General features: G+C 41.0%; 1 protein-coding gene across 4 annotated transcripts; it reads right to left on the reverse strand.

Annotated features, from left to right (window-relative positions):
- Positions 1 to 1,403: 1,403 nt before the first annotated feature.
- pitpnb (phosphatidylinositol transfer protein, beta) lies at positions 1,404 to 23,688 on the reverse strand. Of its 4 annotated transcripts, XM_053644557.1 has the most exons (12): positions 23,645 to 23,688; positions 21,688 to 21,718; positions 19,930 to 20,075; positions 19,177 to 19,268; positions 18,847 to 18,854; positions 18,643 to 18,717; positions 18,385 to 18,468; positions 17,247 to 17,324; positions 16,186 to 16,296; positions 15,813 to 15,935; positions 14,327 to 14,414; positions 10,698 to 12,998 (listed from the first exon to the last, which is right to left on the reverse strand). In XM_053644557.1, the coding sequence occupies exons 1-11, from the start codon at positions 23,662 to 23,664 to the stop codon at positions 14,367 to 14,369; spliced, it is 816 nt and encodes a 271-aa protein (XP_053500532.1). In that variant the 5' UTR covers positions 23,665 to 23,688; the 3' UTR covers positions 10,698 to 12,998; positions 14,327 to 14,366. The 4 variants fall into 4 exon arrangements, 2 of the variants coding, with proteins under 2 accessions (XP_053500532.1, XP_053500531.1); XM_053644556.1 differs by lacking the exon at positions 14,327 to 14,414; XR_008388051.1 differs by lacking the exons at positions 14,327 to 14,414; positions 15,813 to 15,935; positions 16,186 to 16,296; ... (6 more) ...; positions 21,688 to 21,718; positions 23,645 to 23,688 and adding exons at positions 1,404 to 1,923; positions 2,028 to 2,088; positions 6,081 to 9,364; positions 13,138 to 14,317 and having other exon boundaries at positions 9,568 to 12,998.
- Positions 23,689 to 24,833: the final 1,145 nt, after the last annotated feature.

Consider the following 24,833-nt stretch of genomic DNA (forward strand, 5'->3'; position numbering starts at 1 on the left):
AACCTCTCTCTCTCTCTCTCTCTCTCTCTCTCCTTCACAGTTGCTTTCCAAAACTATTTTCCCACTGTTTAAGATTAGTTCAGGGTAAACATGAACCCACTATTTCTCAGGCTGTATCTCAACCTTCATAGACCCTTAAAGAAACAAAAACATTGGATAAATTTTTTTAAATGAGTGGTACACTGAAATATAAATGACAAAGGACAAATAATTAATGCACTCAATTCGTTTTATATTGATGAGTGTCAGGTGCAGAAAACAATGATTTACAACATATTTCTCAATTAATCCATATTATACAGTTGCTATACAGTTTATTTACATTTCCTATACATTCTACAAGAAAACCATTTTAGCTTTGTAAATATTGCAGTAAAAGCTCTTGGCTTTTAATGCCAACCGCTTTTAATTTAAAAAGCCACTTCCGCATGTGTATAAGTCCATTCAAAAGGTTTCACACTGTGAAAATCCACATGAAAGATAAGGGCCTTTTTAAAGATGAAGACGAGGTGTCATGACTAAAAAGCAAAGTCAACTTCAAAACAAAACAAAAAAAAACAAATCTTAAAATCATAAGCACGGAAAGAGGTAGAGCATGGAAAACACTGAGGTGTCAAACACCAATAAACTGGTTAAAGATCTTCTGAATCACCAGAAGGACACCCATTTTCTTAAAAGGAGAAGTCTTTTGTCAGTGGCTATTGTCCCTGCTTGAATAGGCTGCCAAGTCTGGCCAAACATATTCAGCACCAGTTAGTTTAAAAGCAGGGAGAAGCTCAGTATGTCAATGAAGGCCGAGTGAAGGGGAAAACCCAAATAGAGAAGAGTATCGGCTTGAAACAATGGCATTCCGACACTGGCCAGGCCGCCACAAAGGGATGAGCTCAGCCTACATATCAGATTTCCAAAAGCAGGATGGAGAGAAGGGAACCCCCACTGGCCTTTCAAAGTCAAAAGGTTGACCCACCACAGTCAGAAAAACCCAGGACTGAGGACCAAAGTGAACTGCCAGGCGTTTTTAACACAATACTGAAAGTGGTTCTTCTCCTGCGAATAGTTTCTGTTTTAACTCTAAAACAGCAGAAGGAGGGACAAAACAGACATCTGATATCACAGCCAAGTTTCCATCTGTGATGGATAAAATGTGGTGAATATATATTTAAAATGTTCATCGCAAAAATGATCTAATGGATCAAATAAATAGAGGAAAGTAATAGTGTTCCAGCAAGGTTTTGGATGATTTCAAACAGCCAGAAACCAAAAGAGAAGTTCTTCTGTATGCTCAATGAGGAGAAATATTTTTAGCTTTTCATCAACGTCACTACATTTATAAAAAACAAAAAAACAAACAAAAAAAAACAAACAAACAAAAAAAAAACACCTCAAAATATTGTGATGTTCACTTGAAAGTTTTTTTTTTTTTTTTTTAAATTGAGGTAATCAAAACAAAATTAGAAAAGAGGACAAATGGTGAAAAGGATTTTAAAAACATTTGTTAAAAGCGATTCGGCCATGCCGTCCAAGATTCCAATCTGATGTGCTTGTCTTTCCTAAGTCACAGTCTTCAGTCTCTATGTTGGAGCTTCCAGTAGAGACTCAGAATGTGTGGCCTCCTAGCAGCATTGAACACACACTGTGAGATGGCGGTGGCCTGACTGTTCCTGATGAAGACATTATCCAATTATCAGTGAAAATAAAAGGACCAAAGACTAACCACCACAGTGATCTGTTAGGTAGAAACAGGCAGGAAGGACCCCCACCCCCAAATGTTTGGAGCTGCTCTTGGATGTTTGAATTTGAATATCGGGTGCTCCGTGAGAACTTTAGTGGATCCTTCGTCCCTCAATCTCCCTGTGCAGTGAAGAGACAAGTACTGGGCTCCTTCAGGTTTTCCTCCATTCCTACACCAATCTTGAACAGCACCTGCAGACAGCACAGGCAGGACAATTTAGTCATGGGTCTTTCTCATACATTTTTCAATTTGAAAGATGCCTTAAAATGGCTTCCAGTCAATATGCAGTTGTTACCTTTTTGGCGACTCAGGGAGGAGCCACTGAGGGATATCCAACAAGTGGTCCTACCCATGCCCTTGGGAAAGACACAGATACAGAGAGAGCGTGAGATAGAGCAGGATCATATCATAGGGTTCAATTGGAAACATGCTAGAATTAGAATATTAACTCTACTGCAAATCATCTCAGTGGGCCAGATTTCCGATTTTATTACTCAAGCCTTGGAGTGTCTACCTGTCATTGTTGGCTAGTTTAATCCAAAGCTCTAAACACCTGCCAACTGAACCGCGGGGGTCTTGTGGGCGCCTCCCCACACAAGAGCACAGGCAGCGTTTGGCACTCGCGCTCACTTTTACATTAACGAGTCCCTCCTGGACCTGTTTTTATATACTGTTATATGGTTCGAATTTCTATTGACAAATTTGAATGAAATTGCCTAAAAATATTCGACAGAGTAAGTGGGAAGTGAAGCTGAGGGATATGAAAGGACTTTTCACAGTGTTTCAGAGGCCTGAAATGCACTGAGGGAGTCTCACATCTGAGGCCTGGGGCCATACAGGGCCTGCCTTCATGAGCTCAGGGGCTGGAGAAGGGAGGGAGCGAGTGGAGAAAAAGTGGGGGAGAAGGAGGATTGGGAACTCAGGCCAGCTGAGGGGCCCAGCATGGATGGCTTGCTGCTGTCTGGATGGTTAACTGCTCCATCTGGCTCTCAAACACGCTCTCTTTGGCCAGCACGCTACAGGCACTAAACCTCCGCATATGGACCAGCAACAGCAACACCCTTCTGCTCCATATACAGCTCGTAGGCAACTTCGCTGATCTCAGAAACATATGATCATTTCATTGGGAGTTGAAATGGAAAAGTATGAAAAAGATCAACTGAGCTCAATAACACTGCTACGTGCTAGAGAAAGCCTATAGAGAATTGGTCAGAAAAGTGGTTTGAGCCTAGTTACATCCTCCAGAAAGGGTCAATAAGGAGGAGGGTGTTGCAGGGAGGAAACGTGTATAAATCAAAGCAAAACGTTGGATTCCTTGATGCATTTGTGCAAGCATAGACCTCCCTTTTGGCAAAACCCTAGGGGAAAATGCCAAGACAAGATCTTCATTTTTCCTTATGTTCTTAATGGAAAAAAAGGACCATGTACCGGAGTAGCTCTGGCAGGCAGCGTCAAGCACCTTAATTCATTCTGATAGACAAACACTCCCATAAAAGGTATGCTCTGGTAAATCACGCTTAAGTTCATGAAACACCCCTCTAACTAAAGGCGTGTGTGCGTGGTGTTGGACCTTCGCAGAGTTCTTGCCTGAAGAAAGTGTTACTCTGAATTTCAGTGTGAATGATGTGGATCCAGATGTCATGGCAGACAGAATCATAAGCAGCATGAGTTTTAATTAGCTCTCTGTTCATTAGTGTGTACTGATTATCTCCACTCGTCAAAGGTTTGATACGTCAAACAAGCATATTTTCAAGTGTGTGCGTGTGTGTGTGTGTGTGTGTGTGTGTGTGTGTGTGCGCGCACACGTGTGATGACACATTTTTAGATTTTAGACCTTGGCAGAAAACTGTGTTCTGGATGTGACATTAACTAAATAACGAACACCTGAAAAACCTAATGTTTATCCTTTCCATGATTAAAAAATAAATTCACGCTGAATAAGATATAATCTCTTAATTGATGCATTTTGTATGGTTAAATCAAGGAATTTGTCATCCATTTAGTAATTTAATTTATGCTACAGGTTTATTTTTATTCCTGAATGGAGAAAACAAAAGCTAATTAAGCGGTATATTATTTATTTGAAATGAACACAAACCTTAATTAATATCATTACTTCATTAACATTACATATGGTGTATTAAAATGCAAGATTATGCTTTGGTCATTTTCACCAAAGCTGTAAATACTATTAATTAAGAGAACCTTAACCCATGTATTACTATTATTATTATTATTATTATTATTATTATATTATTATTATTATTATATTATTATTATTATTATTATTAATGATGATAATAATACAATTACTTATTTATTATTTACAATCACAAAACCTTGTTCAAACTATTTCTTATTTATCATATCTTATTTATCCTAATCTATTTCCAGTCTGTGAGATTTTGTTTGGATTTTATGAGTCTTTTGCAGTGTGTTTATTCTCAGTGCTGCAGTTCTGTTGGTATTTTGAAATGTGACTGCTTTAAATATCACACCTGACAATCGCTACTGCTTAGCCAGTGAATTTTAAAAGCATGCTTAGTACACACACACACACACACACACACACACACACACACACACAAATTGTAGAATCCTACATTATCACTGGCATAATATGTTATACAGAGATCTACCATGCAGTTACAATTGCTACCATTGCATAAGCGTTAATAGTGCAAATAAGTAGACTAAGCCAATAACCTGTACTAATAATTTCTCTCAGAATATATATATACTTATTTTAATATTCGATTTTAAAATTTCAAAGTTTGTGTAGAAGCTTCCAACATCAAAACATGAAAAAAATAAAATAAAATAAAAATCAGAGACACATTGCTATACATTTCATTTGTCCGTTTTCCTGTAGTGGAAAAGGCTGAGGATGAATTCATGTCCTGTCTATTTTAGCACCTTGTTATGCCATAAATTATTAACACACATTATACATAGTTTTATTTTTTAGCGTATTCATTATATGTGAATAAACTTAAAAAAAAAAATTAAAAAAAGACATTTGCCTAGCAAGTGTCTTGAAACATTAAGGTTCGTCTCGTACCTAATCCTCCTCTACATTAAATTTGAATCGGCGCTGTGTTGTAGCATCACTAGTTATAGTCACATGATGCACGACACATAACTAGAGCCACTATAAATCAGACAAACGTTGGTTTTAGGGCTGCTATAATGCACCACAGGGAAAAAGAAAAAAGAAAAAAAAGAAAAAAAAGAAAAAAAGAGAACATGCGAAATGCGAAAATTAAGAGAACACAAAATAATCCCCTCTCGTTAAAACTAAAATAGCTTTCCGAACCCTCCTATATTATTCAAAAAGCTACCAAAAAAAAAAAGAAACCAAAAAAGTAAAACCCAAAAATGATCATAGCCTGCCTTTTTTGAAATATCTAATCAATTAAATATGTAATCAATTATTTCTTAATTTTGTCAGATTTAATAGGAAAATTGACAGGATTAAACAAAAAAAAAAAAAAACCCACCACCAACAACAACAACAACAAAAACCACACCACATGCTACAGAATCACTGAAAGGAGCTCTCCGGGCTGAGCCTTCCGGGTTTTTCTAAAACGCCATATTTGATTTTTAAACTAAGTGTAGCTGTTCCTCAAAACATTCATTAAAATCAATGAATTTATTGTAATATTCCAGGGAACACAATTAACGGTGTACAAATGAATATTTTGTTATAATAGATATTTTTTGGAGCTAATTCTGTTCTGTTTCTCAGCTAAAACAGAAAGGTAAAATTACACCACGTAATAATAATAATAAAAATAATAATAAATAATAATATTAATAGTAACTTTATACCTTATAGACTGTTCTTAACAGACAAAACAATGGTATTATTGTCTGAACATGCAGAGTAGCTGCAGAGCCATTTTTAAACATTACAGAGTTTGATTTGTAATGGGTTTTTGTGTGCGTGTGTGTGTGTCTAAGCATTATAGTTTGTATACATTAAAAAAAAAAATATTTATGAGCATGGAAATAGCCTGTAATGTTTTAATGGCCATGGATTTTATTTCAAACGTGGCCTGAACCTTTTCTTCACCACAAATTGCACATTGCCCACACATTGATGCCTTCCAGCAAAAAATGGACCACATTTTCATCTTTACATGCTGTGTCTGTCACCACCAGACAGAGTGTAGCAAAGTGTGCTAATTAAAGCCCATTTCTCTGAGAAAGATTAGCTGTAAACCCCTAGAGGTTAAGCTACCTAAAGTTGTTCATTATCCAGCCATTAAGTCATCACAGTAAATTCAACAGCCCATAAAACCACCAATTCATCATGCTCTCACTGAGAGTCGATTGTGTTTACCTTCTTTGTTGTCACTCTGGCCTCTTGCTCTGTCCCAGAATCCCATGCACTTGCCATTCCTAGAGTCCTCTATCAGAGCCTTGTTGCTAGGGCCATACCAGGTGGCACGTTGCTCTGTCATGAGAGAGTCAAGGTCAATGGTATTCACAGTGCCCTTGCCAGGCTCTGGGCTGCAGCTTGCCATGGCACAGTCTCCGTTAAGTCCAGACTGGCAGTCTGGCTTTTTGCCAGTTTTTCCTGCAAGCGGCTGGTCCTCCGAGATGCTAAACTGCTGCCTCTGCAGCTGGATTTGAGCCTGAAGAATCTCTAGAGGATGCACCTCGTCCTGGGCTGAACTGTCCAGTGGTGTCCTCACCTGTTCCATGCAAGGCGTGTCAGGATAGCCACTCCTATTGTCCGAACTGCACTTCAGGCTGGTTCTGTTGGTCCTAACATCCTCACTGCCGTAGTTAGGGCTAGCATCATCTAGATAATCCATACAGGGTGAAACACCATCAGACTTGCCCATGCTTTGAATTCCACTATCCACTGAGGTTGTAAGGTCAGGTTTTCCGAACGAAGGGGAGACAAGGACGCTTTCAGGTGTTCTGCCTCGGCCTTCAGCACCCATGCCCAAAGATGCTGGTTGCTGGCCTGGACTAACCACAGGGTTGTTACTGCATGATGGGGAGAAATTTCCTGGACTTATATGTCCACTGTCCCGTCTTCTCTTCCCTCTCCCGCGGCCGTTGCCGATTGCTCCTTTGCCTTCGTTCCCAGAATCCACAGTGTTGTCTGGGGAGAGGGTGGCAGCTTCCCTTTTCGCCATCTGGCCCAGAGCACTTTGACCCGCTGCTGCATTGTTGTTATTCCCAGAGCAAGGCGTCTGACTATTCTGAGAAGCACTGCTCTGGAAATACTCTGCTCCTGGGCCACAAGCCCCAACACTGCCACTGCTATTTATGTCCTTCTCCACCTGACCTGGTTTGCGTTTGGCCTCATTTTGGCTCTTCTTATTAAAAGTCACATTGAGGTTTGGGGCCCCCAGACTGGCAATCATATTCTGGCAGGCAGTGGAGAGAGCCGCCAGACAGCTTTGGCCAAACACACTGTCTTTTGTACTTGCTTTGTTTAAATTCCCCAAAGAGAGGGCCCCAAGCTTATTGACTGACAGGTGCTGGCTGGAGATGTACTCAGGATGGGAGGGATAGTTCCCTGGTGAGGAGTTGAAACCGGGAGGATTGCTTTGAGGGGTTCCCTGTTGATTTGGGCCCCCAGGAGGGAAACTGTGCTGACGTCTTATAGCGGCTCCTCCAAATTCACCCTGTCTCCTGTTCATGGGTGCGTTTGGCTGCATTGTTCCATCATCAGATGTCTGTACCTGCAAAGGATTGTTCATGCTATTTTCAAACTGATTTTGTGGCCCTGGTGAATTTAAAGACTGCATCTGTACAGTTGTGACCCCTGATCGAAAAATATCATGTCCATTTTGTGATTGCTCCATTCCATGAATGTTAGTTTCCCTACATTGCTGATGTGGGTCAGAAAACCAGGAGTTTTCGTGAGGTAGGTGGTGGTTCTGAGTATCAAAGTTTCCGTGAAAATTATTTTTCTTGTCAAAATTCAAATGAGACATGCCACCAATCGGTCCTCTGTGGACCATGCCATTCTGTGTAACATCCCCATGCTGACTTATAGGCTGCAGGTCTGTTTGCCTCATTCTCTGTTGCTGGTTTCTAGATGCCATTTGTTTGATCATCATGGCTGCATTTTGCTGGCGAGCCAGTGGCTGCTGTTGATGTGAGCCACAGCTCAGCGGTGGGGGGCCTGATTGAAAACCATCCGTCACGTGAGTTGTGAATTCCCCCATGGGAGTAGGGAAGGCAGAGGGGGAGAGGTGGTTCTCAAGGCCTGGGCGATTATGTAAGCCACTTCTCAGGGGGCGACAGTTCTCCCCAGCAGAGCCATTTGGGGCATCAAACCGTGGCCTCTTGGCCATATTTAAATAGGGGAAAGAGTTGAGATGCTGCTGATGGGGTGGCTGAGGTCCAAATTGGGGATTAAACATGGGCTCCCCAAACGGATGCATGTTGTGGTTATTTAATCTGTGTATGGGATGATCCAACTGGCCATGCTGACCATGGAGCACAACGTTATTGTTTTGCATGTCCGGACTATTTGGAACAAACTCTGGCGTGTGGTACAACCGGGGAAGGACAGGGGAGCCAGGGTTCTGTCTAGCCATGGGTCCTGCTCTCTGTTGGGCCATGAGGTGATGTCTAGGACTGACCCCTGGTTCCAATTTCCCCCTGTTCCCAAACCTCTCTGAATAAGTGTTTTGCTGAGGTAGTTGCTGATCGACTTTAGAACCGCCAATCATAGGAGCTCGTGAGCCGCTTTGATTGAAGGTTGGGAAATTACCTCCGACAATCTGGTTCCCTGCTTCACAATAGGACAATTTGGGTTCAGTGGAGTCAGGAGTAGAAAATCCGGCCATATCAAAATGTCCAGAGATAGGATCGCATGGGTAACAGTATTGAGACCCCGCTACCCTTCCCTGTGGGAAAAGTCTATAGTGCTCCAGTCTATTGCTTTCGGGAGAGGAGGATGGGAGACCATGGAAGGACGCGGCCCGATTGGGCGACTGGTCTAGAGGCAAACACGGGGCCGGAACGGCGTGATTACCGTTAGGATGGCCGTGGAGCTGATAATCAGGCATGCTGGCTAGCCGCTGCTGCTGCTGCTGCGAGAGGCATTCTCGCGTCTGAGCTTCTGTGAAATGATTGAATTCTGTCTCGAACATGTGCTGGTGGCCTGTGTTGCTGCCACTGAAGCCAACGTGTCTGTCCCCATGCAGGCAGGAGGTGACCCCATCCTGGTAGGGGTGTGAAGGCTGGTCAGGATTAAGCTGTTGGTTGTTGAAAGGCAGCGGCATATGGAGCTGATGCTGCTGCTGTAGTCCGATATTGAGCATATCTCCATGGCTGTGAGGCTGGAATCCATACTGCTCTCTACCCGACGTGAAGCCGATACCCTGCATGGGGGGTTCGTTCAAAGGGCCCAATACTGGCTCTACACCTACTGATGGTGCTTTCATGTCAAATCCAGAACTGTTATAGTTAGTGTTCATTGTTACTGTGCACAAGGCTTGTGCAATTACTGTTCATAAAGCCCACAATCAGCACACATAATACAAAAAAAAAAATCAATGGAAATAATCCAAAATGATCACTAATCCCATTTTCTGTATTCCAAAATGTTCACTTTTTTTTTTATTAATTTCTTCTTTTCCAACCAGGTCCATGCTGTTAACAGGTAAAAAGAAAAAAAATAATAATAAGTCACTAGTCAAATGATCTGAGAAGCAATGGCTGGGGTATAAAATAGTTTTAAAATATGAATGTCAAATCGTTGTTTGAGCATACAGTGTATATATATTTATAATAATTCTAGATCATTATTTATGATATGGTGTAAAGGAACTAGATGTGAAATTAGTTGGAAGTACCTCCGGTGCCCCAAACAGAGGGCAGGCGCCGTAAAATCGACGTAGCGAGAAAAACTTTGGTCCTTTTGTTGAGGAAGAGGACACACACACGAGCTTAAAGATAAAAGCCTGAAAAACGCACATGTTCAGAAGAGCTTCACTAACGGGACTTCGCGGGGAATAAGGCTGCAGGCAGCGGCAGTGAAACCAGCGCAGCGCGGAGCGGCACACGACCCATCCTCAGGCTCCCAAACGCGCAGAAGCCGAGCAGAGATGTTGCGAAATGTGGAAGAGCTTGTTTACTCCGCCATCTTTGTCATTTTTGCGTCTGCACGAAGATAAACTTGTCTCATTGTGGAGTCGAGGAACAGTCCGTGCGCGCGCGGCTCTCGCCTGCAGGCTGAATGTCCGGAACACGGCGGTTTGTCACCGGATTCCCGGTAACGGAGCGCGGCGAGGTGGACGCTCAAGTCCCGGTTACTCGCGTGTTAGAGCGGCGGCTCGCTCGGTTTAAAACCCGCAAGGGTCTTGATGGACGCACCGTTCATCTTTATGTTGTCCCGATTTTCTTTATGTGTTTACCTCTACAGTCGGCAACAAGTTTGACATTCCCTCATCTATCCCAGCGCTGCGTGATCACCAATACGGACGCGGCGTCCGTGCGCATGGGGCGGGGTTTGTGTCAAGCCCCGCCCACACGGATGCAAAGGAAAACCAGTGTATAATCTGAACTGGAGGCGAAGGGAATGCATGGGTGAGATTGTCTACTTGTAAATACCCCCAGTGTATCGATTTTATATATATTATATAAATATATAAAAGGTATTAATATACACGCACAGATTACGTCTCATGTCATGGCGTTGCTAAACTTTATGCAAAGCTTTGAAATGAAGAAATAAATGGGAAGCTGTGCATAATATATGCGTCATTCCCATAAATAAACAGTACAATTTAATGTGATATACGATAATGCAGAATATTATGTATTGCACTATATTTCTTAAAAGTTCATATTTAAAACTGCTAGAAAACGCAATGTGCATGAGGATGTCTGCTAAAGCCACACAGCGCCATCTAGTGGACACACACCCCTCCACGTCAACTCGTGTAGCAAAGCACGTCAAGAAAAAAAAAGATGTCAAGACTGAGAAAAGAGACTTGAGAAATTTATTACATATTCAGTTCCATTCAGCTCCATTATCTAGACCTTTTTGTCCAATTAAAAAAAATAAAAATAATTTAAAAATGTAATTATACATTCACTGATCTTTCCCCTGAAATTCAACTGACCACAAAACTAAATTACAGAGCTTCCTCAAATTCTCCGTTATGATCACATGATTACAGTATATCTGATTTATACATCATCCTTATGTTCAAAACCCTCGTTTCCTCCCTACCACTAGAGTGTGTTCAGTGTATAAAAGTGAACAAAAGAGTTTGTGAGAAACTCTAACAGTATGATAGTACTCCGGCCTCTCCACAAGTCTCATGTAAAGCTTGACTAAAACACATACAGTGCACTGATCAATCAATCCGGATTTAGAGGAATTTCCTCATGGCTTCCACTGTGATGCGCAATGAAACAAGTAAACAAAGCCCTACGAGAGAAGTTTCTGCATTCAAACTAAACTTTTGATAGCACTGAGGCTGGCATTCACCTAGTGACTGAACCCGAAAAAGATGCTGCCAACTCCAGCAATTCATTCAAATTTCATAACAGTGTAAACATGTCAGGTTACTCTATAAAAAAAAAAAAATTAGAAGAAGAAAAAAAAAACACAGATCTAATGATTATGTCAAAAAGATTCATTTCAAATTGAACACGTCCCGTCAATAAATGTCTCGTTATATATCAATAGGAGGAGAAGTGAGAAGCTTGGGAGGGTTACAGAACATCAGGTACACCTTTCCTGTGGCCGATCACTCAGACTACAAAATATAAAAAGTATTCTACGCTTAAAAATCTTGTACAGCTTTGTGTCTCTCTCCCTCACCTCCCCGTGAACATAATGAAATAATGTAATATCACCAATCTCTTAAAGTCTCTATGATAGAAAACTGTACACATACTATTTAAAGCACATTGTAGAGGAAACGTCAAAAAAGCCCTGTATATGTATAGCAGGTTCGGTCTCTTGCGTGACCAGTGCAAGAAAGCTAACCACTGGGGTTTTTGTTTTGGTTTTTTTGCTACGCTGGCTAATGCGATTTAAGACACCAGACTGAAAGCGGACATGAGAGGGGTCACACAGAAGGCCTGTTTCAGGTAGGGTCTTATATATATATAAAAATTTGAAGCATACATGCATGAAGCTTCGAAGCAGTTTTTCTTTATTTTTAGGAGCTCTAAAAAAATCTTGACTCTTGATCTTGGAGGATTAGCATTTCAGCCAGCACTAATAAATTCATGGACATTCAAGATCTAGCAGCAAACCACTATCTCTAAGAGCTCTAGAAAAAGCAGCAGTAATTGCACTGGTAGTTAGTCTGAATCGTTGAAAGGAATCAACGCTCCAATAAACGGCCTGAATCTACACTCCGTTCAGTGCTGAGGACGGAGGCCCCTTTGAGGACAGGAAGATCTCCAGAAGGAGGGGGGGAAGGGATACGAAACAAAACAAAAAACACCTGCTCCGTCATGGCATAGCTAAACTCATGCAAAGCCACTAACCAAAGAGGTTATATGGTCTGTGTGTGCTTCACCCAATGTGACAGAATGATTGATGGCAAATTGTGTGCGTGTGTGAGCGTGCGCTTGCTTTTCTAGCTGCAGATTACTCCCTTCATGCAACAGCATAATATTTTCTAGAACAAACAAAAAACAACAAAGACAAAGCTATTATAGTCCACTAAATAACAGGCTAAAATATAACCATGATTATTACTAATAATGAAAAAATAAAAACACCTCAACCCACTGACAAGTGCTTAATCTGAGAAGAGAAAAATGTGAGGGCGAAAAAAAAAAAAAAGTTTAAATGGCAAGACAACAGCAAGAAAAAAAAAACCCTCGAGACCTACATTTAACACTGGGATATTACCATATCAAACAGTTAAAATTGGTCCAACTCCTTTAAACTCTGCTGCAGGAATATCACTAAACCGTAGTTATTTCTAAAATAATCCAATAAATTTTCAGTACCAAAGCACAAGTTCTACCATTCTCCAATAAAGTAATTATAGGCAAGTAGATTATAGGTGTGAGAGTCTCTGTGTCAGTGTGAGGCTGTTTGGTGTGCTGAGTAAGATGCTGACAAGGCTACAGTACTACTGATCGTTTAGGATGCTCCCATCGCTCTGGTGGAGGACTCGAACACGCCACAGGCCATCGTCGCTTGTGTGTCGCATCGTCATTCCTTCATCAGTAAATTGCAGCAGGATTCTTTAGTTTTGCCTCATTGTTCATGAGCAGCACTGGTGCCTCGTACCTGACCGGTTTTACGAAGCTGAAAGAGACGAGGGAGGGGGGGAGGGGGAAGGTGAAAAATGTGAAGGGCAAAGAGCAAGCCTATTTTGAGCAGCACTGATATTTGGAGCTGTTGTACATTTTGGGACACATATGCTATACATTCCATCATTTGGCACCTGTATGAGTTAATGTGCCAACAGTGAGCTGAACAGATCTTCTCACACACCTACCTCAGCATTGCATCTGTAAGACCAGAAGTGGTTTCAAAGAGAATGAAATGTACACAGTACACTCACACAGACCACTGAAGATAAACATTTCATATTTTGCAAATTAAAAAAGAAAAAAATTTAGTAATGGATGATTAGTAACAGACACCAGACGAACTTCGTAAGCACTGGAGCAAAGAAAGCTGAAAAGGGGACAGTGAACAGCTGAAAAGAGGAAGGAGGAACAACAGATCAAATATGAAGCCAGTGTAACGTACCCAAGCATTCAACTCCTTCCTAAGAAATAGAGCGTTTGTTAGTACAGTGAGCCTGTAGACAGAAAATTATGGCACTGCCAGAGCGGAGCATTGTCTCTCCATACTGAATGTGAGATTTATATATACATATAAAAATAATAATAAAAAAAAGACGTGGTTGAGGAAAAAGGTTGAGTCACAAAATCTCAAAAGGAAGAAGACTGAGAGCTAGGAAGACAATGATTGTTAGTTTACTTGCTTGGCACCATGTACAAGCAGTCTGAGGATTGTAGAGGAGTGACTGCCTCCATTGTGGTTCACAAGGCTAAAGTAAGAACATAAACTTGTAACTCAATGGTTGTCAATTACTATTTGTAAAGTACTATTTGTTCGCCCAAATTTTCCCTGCTCCAATAAAGCTTTCTGAAGTTTTCTCAGCTCCTGAGGTCTTGAATAGCTGGATCAGTCATGTTCTGCTATTGAAAACATTAAACTGTGATCCGCAGGACTAACAACTTGTGCTCTCTCATAACGATCCCTGATCCAATTTTTTCCCTGATCTTTTTGAAGTTATGATCAGTAGATGAGCTCAGACCTCTGTTTCTGATTTTTCCTGTTGGGTGGTGCAGGTTCTCTTGGCCTTGGCAAACACTCCAACACGTCTGGCGGCCTTAAGCACTCTCTAGGGAATAATCACTGCTTTGACTAATCTTTAAACATGACAGAGGCTTTTCATGACACCCCTTCTTGTAAGCTGGTGTCTTGATGTATTCCTAATTTCTGCTGGTGGTAAACCTAAATGGAGACAGTGCTTGGAAATGAGTGAAATCATTAAAGAAGGAGTGATTGCAAGCGATGAGCACGCAAAACACGGACGCCACGAGTCCTGGCAAACTTACGGATCTCGTTCCACCTGTATGCCTATCAGATGGCCAACCCCTAATCTTCAGCTGCAGTTGTGCCTCTTACTTTGCCTTTATGGCGCATCTACATACAAAACAGAAGCTCGTTAGCACACACAAAACAGTGACGTCGCTTTAACACTCCTGGTTGGTTTAAAGAGGAAAGGGTTACAGAAAGGGGAGGACATCATCATCATCATTAACATCAAACTCTCAAATAGGCTTTGGAAAAGCAGCACTTGGAAGATCTTGGGTCTGGGAGACAAAGCCAAACTAAACTATCAGATTAAATATTAGGCAAAATCAGCACAGTTTAAACTTGGCAGAGGTATAGTAGCAGAGAAACAAATTGTTCAATGCTAGGGCTTAGTACCTCGGCTCCAACTCCATCATATTTGCCACGTTCACAGGAGGGGGAAAAAACGTCCATTTTTAAAACTTAAATAATAACAGAATGGGACTAATGAGACTGAAAGTTGACCATCTGAGAATCAATATTACCTATTAATTTTGGCAAACTACTGCTTAGAGTTCAAGTAATACCAGACTACGCCTTGGGCCTTTGGAAGAGAGAGTATTGATCAATAGTTCCCAAGGAGTGGAAAAGTCTGTGGTTTTCCTTGGCTCTGTGCTGAAAATGATCACAGAGTGCGTCAGGCTTTGGAGGGGCCGCACGGCTGGATTGCATTTCTAACAGGCTGACAGGAAGAAGCTGGGCCAATTACCAGCCTTCTTTGTGCTGGGTTACGTTCAACAAAAACATACACTGAAAATAGTGAATATTATAGAGTGGCCAGTGGCAACCAGAAGAAGAAAACAATACTGAGCAGATCTGCAAGTCCTTTAAAGTGCCAAAGTGTGCGTTTCTCATTAAGTTAAGACCTGATGTGAAAACATGGACGTGTTAATGATTAAACACACAGTATCATATACCTGATTGGTAATTTAGCAGAATTCAAAACTAGGGCTGAATAACAACTGGAAACAGATTAACAACAAAACTCATGAATTTGATTAAAAACAAAAACACCCCCCCCCCCCCCAATATTCTAAAGTCATAGCTAAGATTGTGTATTGAAAATGCAATATAATTATTAAGCACGGTGTTACTAGACAAAGCACAAACTGCATGAGATTTAACTGCTCCTGGACAGCAACACGTTTTACATTTACAACAACAAAGACTGAAGTAGCCACCTTAACCACATGCTACATGTACCATCAGGCCCCAATCAGCAGCCGAGTCAGGCCACCCTAGGACTGCTTGAACTTATTAGCAGTGGTTGCAGTTGACAGAGGTTTGTTGATGTAGTAATCAGCTGTAGTCATTCCGCACTTGGAGCAACAATGTGGAGGTCACCCACATAAATGCCTGCACTCACGTAATGTAATGGTGCACTATTAAGACACCAAATAATACTACCGTTAAACCCGTTTCAGTGCTTTTTAAATGTGAAAATACTGTTCTGGAAACAGGTCTGACCTCCTCTAGCTCCTTCTGTGTCTCGGCTTCCATCCGCCGGATATCCTCCATGGTGAGCTCCACCCACCTGTCGATCCAGCAGAAAAGCTGCCGGTGGAAGTTGGTGAAGATCCTTTTCTCTTGCTGCAGAGAGAAGAGCAGAAAAAAGTCAATTCCGTTCATTCAAAATCAACACGACACAGCTACAGCGTGTTGAACATTCTCAAGGACTGCAACGATAAACAAGCTACGGCTTAAACGACACAGGAACCTCGGAGTACCTTTGCTGAAGTGCACATAGAGAACATCATACAACACTTCAGAAGACCCTGCTTTTGAGCAGACTAGAAAAAACAAAATTTCAAAAAGAGAATGAGTGAATGCTCATATTTACTTTGTGGATGAACTGCTCTATTTTGCTTTGAAGGCCCCACCACTTGAACTTGACGGTGACGAGTTTGTATGCACACATTCGTGGAGTGTCCGTCTTTGCACTGAGCTCTGCCTGTTAAAAAAAATCAATCAAATTATCCAGCACATAAATGGAGGTCAGAAGTCCTACAATCTAAACAGCACCGTGAAACAGTCAGACCTAAACTGGATGATATGATGGCAATGTATTAAAGAACTAATTTAGACCCAAGAAAGTTGTGTCCCATTGAGTTTCGAGTGGCACTGACACCCACCCACCCACCCACTAAAATGAGTGTCTCCTTCACAACCTGTTAGCAGCCTTTAAAAACATTTAAGTAGCACGGCATTGTGTCATATCACACACTCCTATGGACACATGCACTCACCCGGCACTTTAATAGGAACTTCTGCACACCTGCTTATTTGTTCAATTATCCAGTCAGCCAATCATGTGGCAGCAGCACAATGTATAAAATAATGCAGGTTAAGGGCTTTAGTTAATGTTCACATTAAACATCAGAATAGGGGGGGGGAATGTGACCCTTTGACTGTAGCAGGCTGGTTTGGGTATTTCTGAAACTGCTGATCTCCTGGGATCTCCTGTGTTATGAGTTACCATAGTCTTCCTGTCAGCTCAGACAGGTCTGGCCATTGTCCTCTGAACTCTCTCAGCAACAAGCCGTTTCCGCCTGCAGAACCGCTGTTCAATTTGTGTTTTTCACACAATTCTGGTAAAGTCTAAAGGCGGTTGCGAGTGAAAATTCCAGTTCAGCAGTTTCTGAAATACTCAAGCCGGTCCCATATGGCCCCAACAACAATATCATGGTCAGCATCACCGAGATCACGTTATCCCCATTATGATGGGGTTTATTTCACACATTGTGCTGTTGCCCTCAGATTGATGAATTTCATGAATTTATAGGTGTGCAGGTGTTTCTATTAAAGTGAGCAGTTACTATGCATCATCTTTGAAATAAACACACTGTGAAAGTGACTGGAAACAAAAACAAAACAAATATAAAACAGTAGCAGTTTTCACACCTTCCAGTTTGGGCCTAGTGGACCTCGCCCGGTCTTCTCCGAGTGAAAGAGTGCGGGGTCTTCGTCCGGTTTATAGTCCTGCAGGACACACCACCGCATTATTTTCTCACATGTGTAAACTTTGATCTGAGATCTAAGCATAGTAACATTTCTTTTTCATTTTTTATAATAATACAAAAAAAAGCAATAAAGTAGAGATTCGCCATATCAGAGAGTAGACATATTCGGATTTTCATCTACTCTTAACAAACATACTCGGTCACACACACTGCCTTTTAATCTCCAAGACCTGTACACCGAATACCTTGCACAGATGGCAACTAGGATTAACCCTGCCCCAAAACTGATCCACTTAAATCATTAACGATAGAAAGCAAGAATATACCGCAATCCTCCGAGCTCTAGTCACCCCTTTACTCAAAAATAATTTTTAAAAAAAAGGTCATTTAGGAAGCAGGAACACAATGAACCAAATGGTGGTAGCACCAAAAGAAAATTAATACACTTTTCCATTTAGCCCACATGTAGCCAAGCAGACAATGTATGTTTTGTGTCTTCGGTTTTCACCAATGCTACTGTATTTAAAATCACCAGCATGGCTGTGGGACATTATTTACAAACTAGATTAGAGAGTTCTGAGGCAGATATTTCACGTTTGTAGGCATATATATTTACAAAAAAGGATTTTGTCCATGATGTGCATACTTCCTTTACTTACTCGCTGAATCAGCTCCACAGCTCCAGTGCAAAACTAAAGAAGCAATCATTAAACTCAAACATGTCTTGGCTGAATGACAACAACTGGGGTGAAGAGAAAACCAAGTTTGAATTTTTGCCAAAACATTTCTTTAGCCTCTAGACTTTCTTTGGAGCAGGACCAATTTCCCAATAACAGTCAATTCCTTGCTACTGGTTTAATAAGCAAGGTTAACTTTACAGAAATGGGTAAAAAGCATCAGAGTTTGTTTATGCCTGCTGTACGTTGTATCGTATCGGTTTATGTCAGAATTAAAAAAATAATCACAGCAACTACTGGGTGAAACCGGTAGAGCCTGAACTAGTCTATTATCTACAAAATAATACACATTTAACAAATGACTAATAATAAGTGATCATTATTGAATATTTGGGGACTCACTCCAGACTCCACTTGTGATTTATCTGCTATGTCGATGTGCACGACCTCAACTGTCTTCCACGTCTCCGGGTCCAACGCGTGTACCTAGTTAGAGAACATGAACACAGTCAGGTAATGATAATTAAGAAATCAGTTCAGGGTTTAAAAAAAAAACCCAAAAACAAAAACAAAAACAAAAACAAAAAAACCCCACCAGACTGAATAAAAGGAATAATACTGCAGCAGTTGGTGTGTTTTGAAGTGTGTGTCATCACTTACATTTTCCGTGAAGCCCATATCTGGTTTGTGCCATGTCTCAATTTTGATCATAAAGTCATCTTTCATGTATTCATTCTGCAAAAGCAGGGGTTACAGTAAGATGTAATCTAAGTAACTACACCTTTCAATTCAAACTGAATACAAACTGCAAGTGAATCTAAAAGAAGTCATTGACGCCAGACTGTAAAATTTAACACTACTCACCGTCACAACTGAAGCCAATGATGCAGCAAGCAGGAAATGTGGCAGAAAGAAATAAAATTAATAAATAAATACAGAAGGGGGGAAAAAAAATAAATAAAAAAATAAGCCAGTCATTAGTTGGACAGTACTTCATAATTCAAAACCAGTCACTGGAAACTACGCTACTGTTATTTAGATCCATAAGCACCAAATTTAAGAGAATATTTGATTCCAGAGGCTCATGACAAATTCTTAAAATAGTAAAATACTAGCTTTAGTACCAAGTGATTAGAGTTTACACAGGTTTGAGAGATTAAAAGGGTGTGTGACTGGGTTGAAGGCAAAACGTACTAGTGCGGCAGTATGGGTAGGCGTTCCAGGCTTTTTCATGGAATACTAGAGCCCCCTCTGGTGCGATCATCTTCACAAAACCAGGCACTTTACTGTGGCAATAAAAAAGAAAGACACAGATTAGAGAACAGCTATCACATCATCATCATTACAACAGTTCCTCTTTTTGTTCCCTGTTTTATGACCGAAGCTGCAGTTTCACAATCATACATCACTGTTTTATAGGATGAATTCCTACTTTGGAAAAAAAAAAAAAACACACACACACACACACTAGAAACTCATTGCAATAATACGCACACATTATATAACAAAAAAGAACGACAAGCCAAGGAGTCCCGAAGTTTTTTTCTTTTTTTATTCCTCTTTCATCCACCAGCAATTGCGATTTTTTTCTTATTTATTAACAAATAACTTTCCACATTATACGCTGTCTTTGTTAAATAACAGATTTTGAATCTGATTGTTTTTAGGCTTAGATTACGTGGTGATGATACAAGCCCTGTGCTGTTACTATAGAAATATAACATATTAGAACGAGTGCATTAATATAAAGTTGTGATTTGTCTTGCATCCAGAACTACTGTTAAACTCCAGAATTCAACAGTGCTGTAGTATAAAATAATTTATACACGTAAACCGTGTGAGAAGAGTAATGGTGAGTTACTGCATCACATTAACTCTGTTTTAGCTGATACACTCCCAAGAGTTATTTTAAATTTTTTTATTAAAATAAACAAACAGTTCGCCAACCTTTTTAAGTGGTAGATCTTGTGCGTGTATTGTCCTTTTTCCCCCTCTTTTTCATACGGTTCATTTTTCAGCACTTCGATGCCCTCTCCACCACCAGTCTCGTTTTTGCTGGCCTCAGCCACGGAGAAAAGCTGGCCCACTTGGTACTGTGTGGTCAGGTGAAGAAAAAAAAAGACAACACAATTACAAGCCTATTAACATGGAATTCTCCTATCATTTGCAACCATCAAGTCTTTCAACCATCAGACCATCAAGGAAATCTGTGGTCAAAAGAAACAAACAAATAGACTGACATTCAAATACAGACTAAAGGCTACAAGTACGGGCAACGATCAGGCTGCAATACAAATAGATCGATTAAACCTGCATGTCGTTTACTGCTCGTTTCATTCAGCCGAGTAAAAATCAGTGCACTTAAGTATGTAACTGTAACTGTCGCCTCTCACATAAAATCCACGTGTAAGGTACAAGGTAAAGGCTTTGGGGCTGTAAGAGACAAAAAAATGAACATAATTGTGTATTTAATGGGTCTATCCTAATTAAGAACAGGGGCCTGCACTTTCATACAAGTCTCTGTATTGTTTGACAGTGTGGTGTGATAGCACACAGGCTATGGTACAGAAAGCCGGCTTTTTTTACATTCTGTGATTTGGAGATACAATAGTACCCTTGTCAATACCAAATCATAGTGAAGCCAGAGAAATGGACAGCTGCTTTGGGGTAAACAAGAGATTCATTTAGATGTAGTACAAAGCATATTGGCCAGATTACATTATAAACCAGGCTCTTTTGAACCGGTCTCATCTTACACAAAGACTGGTACAAAGTGCTACTTCAGTCATGGCAACTGTTAGCAAATTAGCACAGCAGTAAACAGTAGGGAAACACAATTGTAGCTGAATGTTTATGCTGCGAAATCTGTAATCCATTAAGCTCAGCCCTCAAGCGTTCCACTCGGAGCATGTAGATGTAAATCCTGCGCATGGCCGACATGTGGCCACGGGGCGTCTAATACCAGCTTTTCTCCACCGCACACAAGTGAACTTGTGTTAAATGTAACCTGCGGTACACACACACACACACACACACACACACACACTGGGACCTGTGAGTGATCTGATGAAGTGCTAGTTTTGGTGATTCTTTCACATTTTGCTCGATTTTTTTTCCCCCTAGAAAAAGTTCCAGCAAATTTACAGTTAAGTGCATTGTTGTATATTTGAATGAAATTTTTAACACTTCAAATACACGGGGTCCCAAAAGTCTTCATATATAGGGGACTATTTATGTCAAGAGCACGTCAGTCGTGTCTTCGTCAACAGATGTTAGTCGGTCCGCAACACTTCCAGTCTTTCTAAATTAGTTAATAAGTTTGGTGACAGTGACGTGCTCGCTGTGTTTCCTGTTAAAATCCATCGCAACCTTGCGAAAGATTCCCGATCCGACCGTGAAAACGATTTTAGTATGTTCTTCTTATGTCCAAGGCATTCTTAAAGGCTATCCAAAAAAATTGTATAAGTATGCAAACTTTAAAAGACATTTTGCTAAACAAAAGGGGGTTTTTCGGTATGACAGAAGACTTAGGAAACACTGCAGTTACTGCAGGACTGTGCAAAAAAAAAAAAAACCACCACCACCACAGGAAATGTAACGTGAAGGCTTTTTGGTTTTAAACTGTTACATCATCATTATCAGTCTCTTTTGACATTACTGGGGATAAGAAAATGTCAAATTAGAGATAAGAAGGGGAACACTCACCTCTTCTACCGAGCATGGCAAGACCACACGGCTGTGCAATAAAACACAGAGAACAGAATGAGAAATACACACACAGTTACAGTATCAGTTCAAATGACAAGGTTCAAGTCATCAATCACGGTCATATTAAACATGACAACACAGGTTTCCCCAAACCCGGTCCTGGAAAAACTCATCGGAGTGTTTTTAATTCTTGTCTAATACACACGATTTAACTATCCAGCTCATTAAACATATTAATGTTATAAAGGTTATAATGGGTGTGTTAGAACAGCGAATACACTCAAATGTGCAAGAAAAAGGGCTCTACAGGACCAGATTTTGGAGCCTGTGGGATAATTCTGGGCTTTAAATTTTTTTTAAAAATAATAAATAAAAAACTTTCAAACTTGACATGAATTTGAAGCAACTAGTAAATAAAGAGCTGCGTCATTTAATCCTAAACCCATCTTGTGTGACGACGGTGAAGAAAGAGCTCGTCTCACACACGCACGGAATCCCGAGCCCGGCCGAACGCGTGGCTTTCTGATCGCAAAGCTCGAATGCTGATTATTTATTTTACGAATAATCAAAATCCAGACCACAGGCCACGTCAACGCTGTACAAGCTCAAAACCACAGCATGCAAACTGCAACGTTCCAGGAAACTTCAGAGCGAGCGAGCGAGACACTGGTCCAACACAAAGAGGTGTAGGAGTAGAGTAGAACTTTGGAGGAAAAAATGAAAAAAAGTCAAATAAATGTAGATTGAAATACGGCCATGAAATATAGAGCTGAGCCGGATTAATTATTTTATTATGTTTTTTTTTTTTTTAATGCCACATGCTGGAAAACTTTCTGCAACCAGCATATGGGCTAACCTTGAACACACCCTCTTCCTTTACACTGACTTTCATAATCAAATCAATGAAGGAAGCTCATACTGAACATCCACGACACACTTTATACTGTATGACTTTATAGCAAAAGAGGAATGATTTATAACCCCACTAGAAGAGGATGTGTTCCCTTTTGGGTCTGGTTCCTCTTAAAGTTTCTTCTTCATGGCGTCTCAGGGAGGGGTTTTTGTTGGGGCTGTTTTTTTTTGTTTTCCGCTGTCGCCACTCAGTTTGGGATCTAAATGTACATCTGGATTTCTGTCAAGCTGCAGTGTGTTAAAAGCGTTTAATAAATAAAAAATCAGTTCACGGTTTTGCTAAGAGGAATGGCGAACTCTCCCTGGGGGACTGAAGTGAATATAATTAGCTTAAGTGTGCACACCATGTAAATCTACAGGGAAATGCTGGAGGCGATGCTTGCGTCACGTTTTCTTAGTAGCCCGAACAAACTGCTAATAAATGACTAGCTTAGCCCTGACGATAAAACGGGGAAAAAACACCAATAACTCACGAGAAGTTGTTTATTCCCTACCTAATGATTTGAATGGTAGCTCAGAATCAGTTAAACCGCTAGTTTCGTTTTCGCGGCTTCACAAGCAGACTGACTGACAGACAGCGCGACTGGACAAAAAAAAAAAGTTATAAAAAGCCGCATTTCTCGTGGAACTCAATGTCTGCCGCGACGTTTTATTTATATATATATGCTTTCTAAGCTCTCACAGCGTACGGCTTCACGAGTCCAAGCTGGAAAGCTCGGCTAAAATGAGCTTTCTCTCTCTCCCCCTCTCCCTTCGGCTTCCTTCCTCACTGACAGAATTAGCATGCTAGCAAGGGTTAGGATGCTAATGCGGCTAAGCTGGGCCTTAAACAAGCCGGTATCCACCTTCACCACCCGAGGCAACCCTCTCAAACAAGCGACACCAAAAAACAAACAAGAGCATATATATAAATATATATTATATATGAAGAAAAAAAAAAAACGAGCACATGTTACATCTCATGTACACCACATTGAATGAAAGGCAGCGCGCGCGCCCCAAACGAGAGCAACTTAGTTAGAACTATAACACTTCAACTCACTACTCCTTGATGATCACCATCTTCTCGCCACCCGTCTGCGCATGCGCCAGGAAGTGTACGTCACCTTTCAGAGCAACAGGCTTCGCTCCGCCTCCCGCATCTTGTGATTGGCTGATCTTCAGCACCTTCCAGGTCAGTGTAAAAATCTTTAATGGATCACAAAAGCACGCTGATGTGAACCGCTCATGGGAAAATAAAAGGCCAAGTTTGAACCTGAACACGTCCTGAGGTTTTCCCAGGAGATAAAGAAGCATGTGGAAGTTATGCAAAAGGAGATCGTGTTAAATGAGCTAAGCCTTCATTCATTCATTCATTTCTAGTCAAAAACAACTTGATGTGTGGAACTGGGTTGTTGAAATCTGGATTCTGATTGGTCATAAGTTGTTGATTAATTTTCTACAACAGCAGCGCAGATAATAGTTTGGCCGCAAGGCAAATCACCGGTTTATATTAATACACTTGTTCAAACATGTTATCACTTCTATAGTAACGACTTGGAATGTGGATGTGGATTATATCCATCCATTTACTGTACCGCTGATCATACACAGGGTCGCAGGGAGCCTGGAGCTTACAGTATCCCAGGGGACTCAGGGCACAAGGCAGGGGACATCTTGAACAACCTGCAGGGCACAATCACGCGCACACTCACACATCACGGACAATTTAGAGATGCCACTCAACCTACAATGCACGCATTTGGACTGGGGTAGGAAACCAGTGTACTTGGAGGAAACCCCCTGAAACAGGGAGAGAGCATGCAAACTCCACATCACGCATGGCAGAGGCAGGAATTGAACTCGCAACCCCTGAGGTGTCAGGCAAACCTGCTAACCATTAAGCCTCTGTGTCCCCATAAACATAAAATAAATGTTATGGAATTTGTACTTGTTTATGACTGCTATAATGCACATAATAAACAGAACTAACTTGCTTCATGAACATGACACAAATTAAATGTAACTATAAATTAATACAAAGTTTTACAATCTTCAACCGTCCAGTTTTGGAAAGTCTGTGCCCACCGTAGCCTCAGATTCCTGGATTTGGCTGACAGCAGTTGAACCTGTTGTGGTCTTCTCCTGTTGTAGCCCATCTGCATCAAGATTCAACGTGCTGTGTGTTCTGAGATGCTTTTCTGCTCACATTGGTTGTAAAGACTCATTGAGTTATTACAGCTGACCTCTCT

This window comes from Ictalurus furcatus, chromosome 16 (assembly GCF_023375685.1).
Source record: "Ictalurus furcatus strain D&B chromosome 16, Billie_1.0, whole genome shotgun sequence".
In the NCBI taxonomy this organism is placed as follows: Eukaryota; Metazoa; Chordata; class Actinopteri; order Siluriformes; family Ictaluridae; genus Ictalurus; species Ictalurus furcatus.

Coding starts and splice junctions, on each gene's coding strand:
- pitpnb (XM_053644556.1), bottom strand. CDS start 23,664: ATGGTGATCATCAAGGAGTA. Junction 15,936..16,185: donor TAGAGCAGTTCATCCACAAA/GTAAATATGAGC, acceptor TTCTCTCTGCAG/CAAGAGAAAAGGATCTTCAC. Junction 12,999..15,812: donor CACAGAAGGAGCTAGAGGAG/GTCAGACCTGTT, acceptor CGTCTCTTTCAG/CTTCGTAAAACCGGTCAGGT.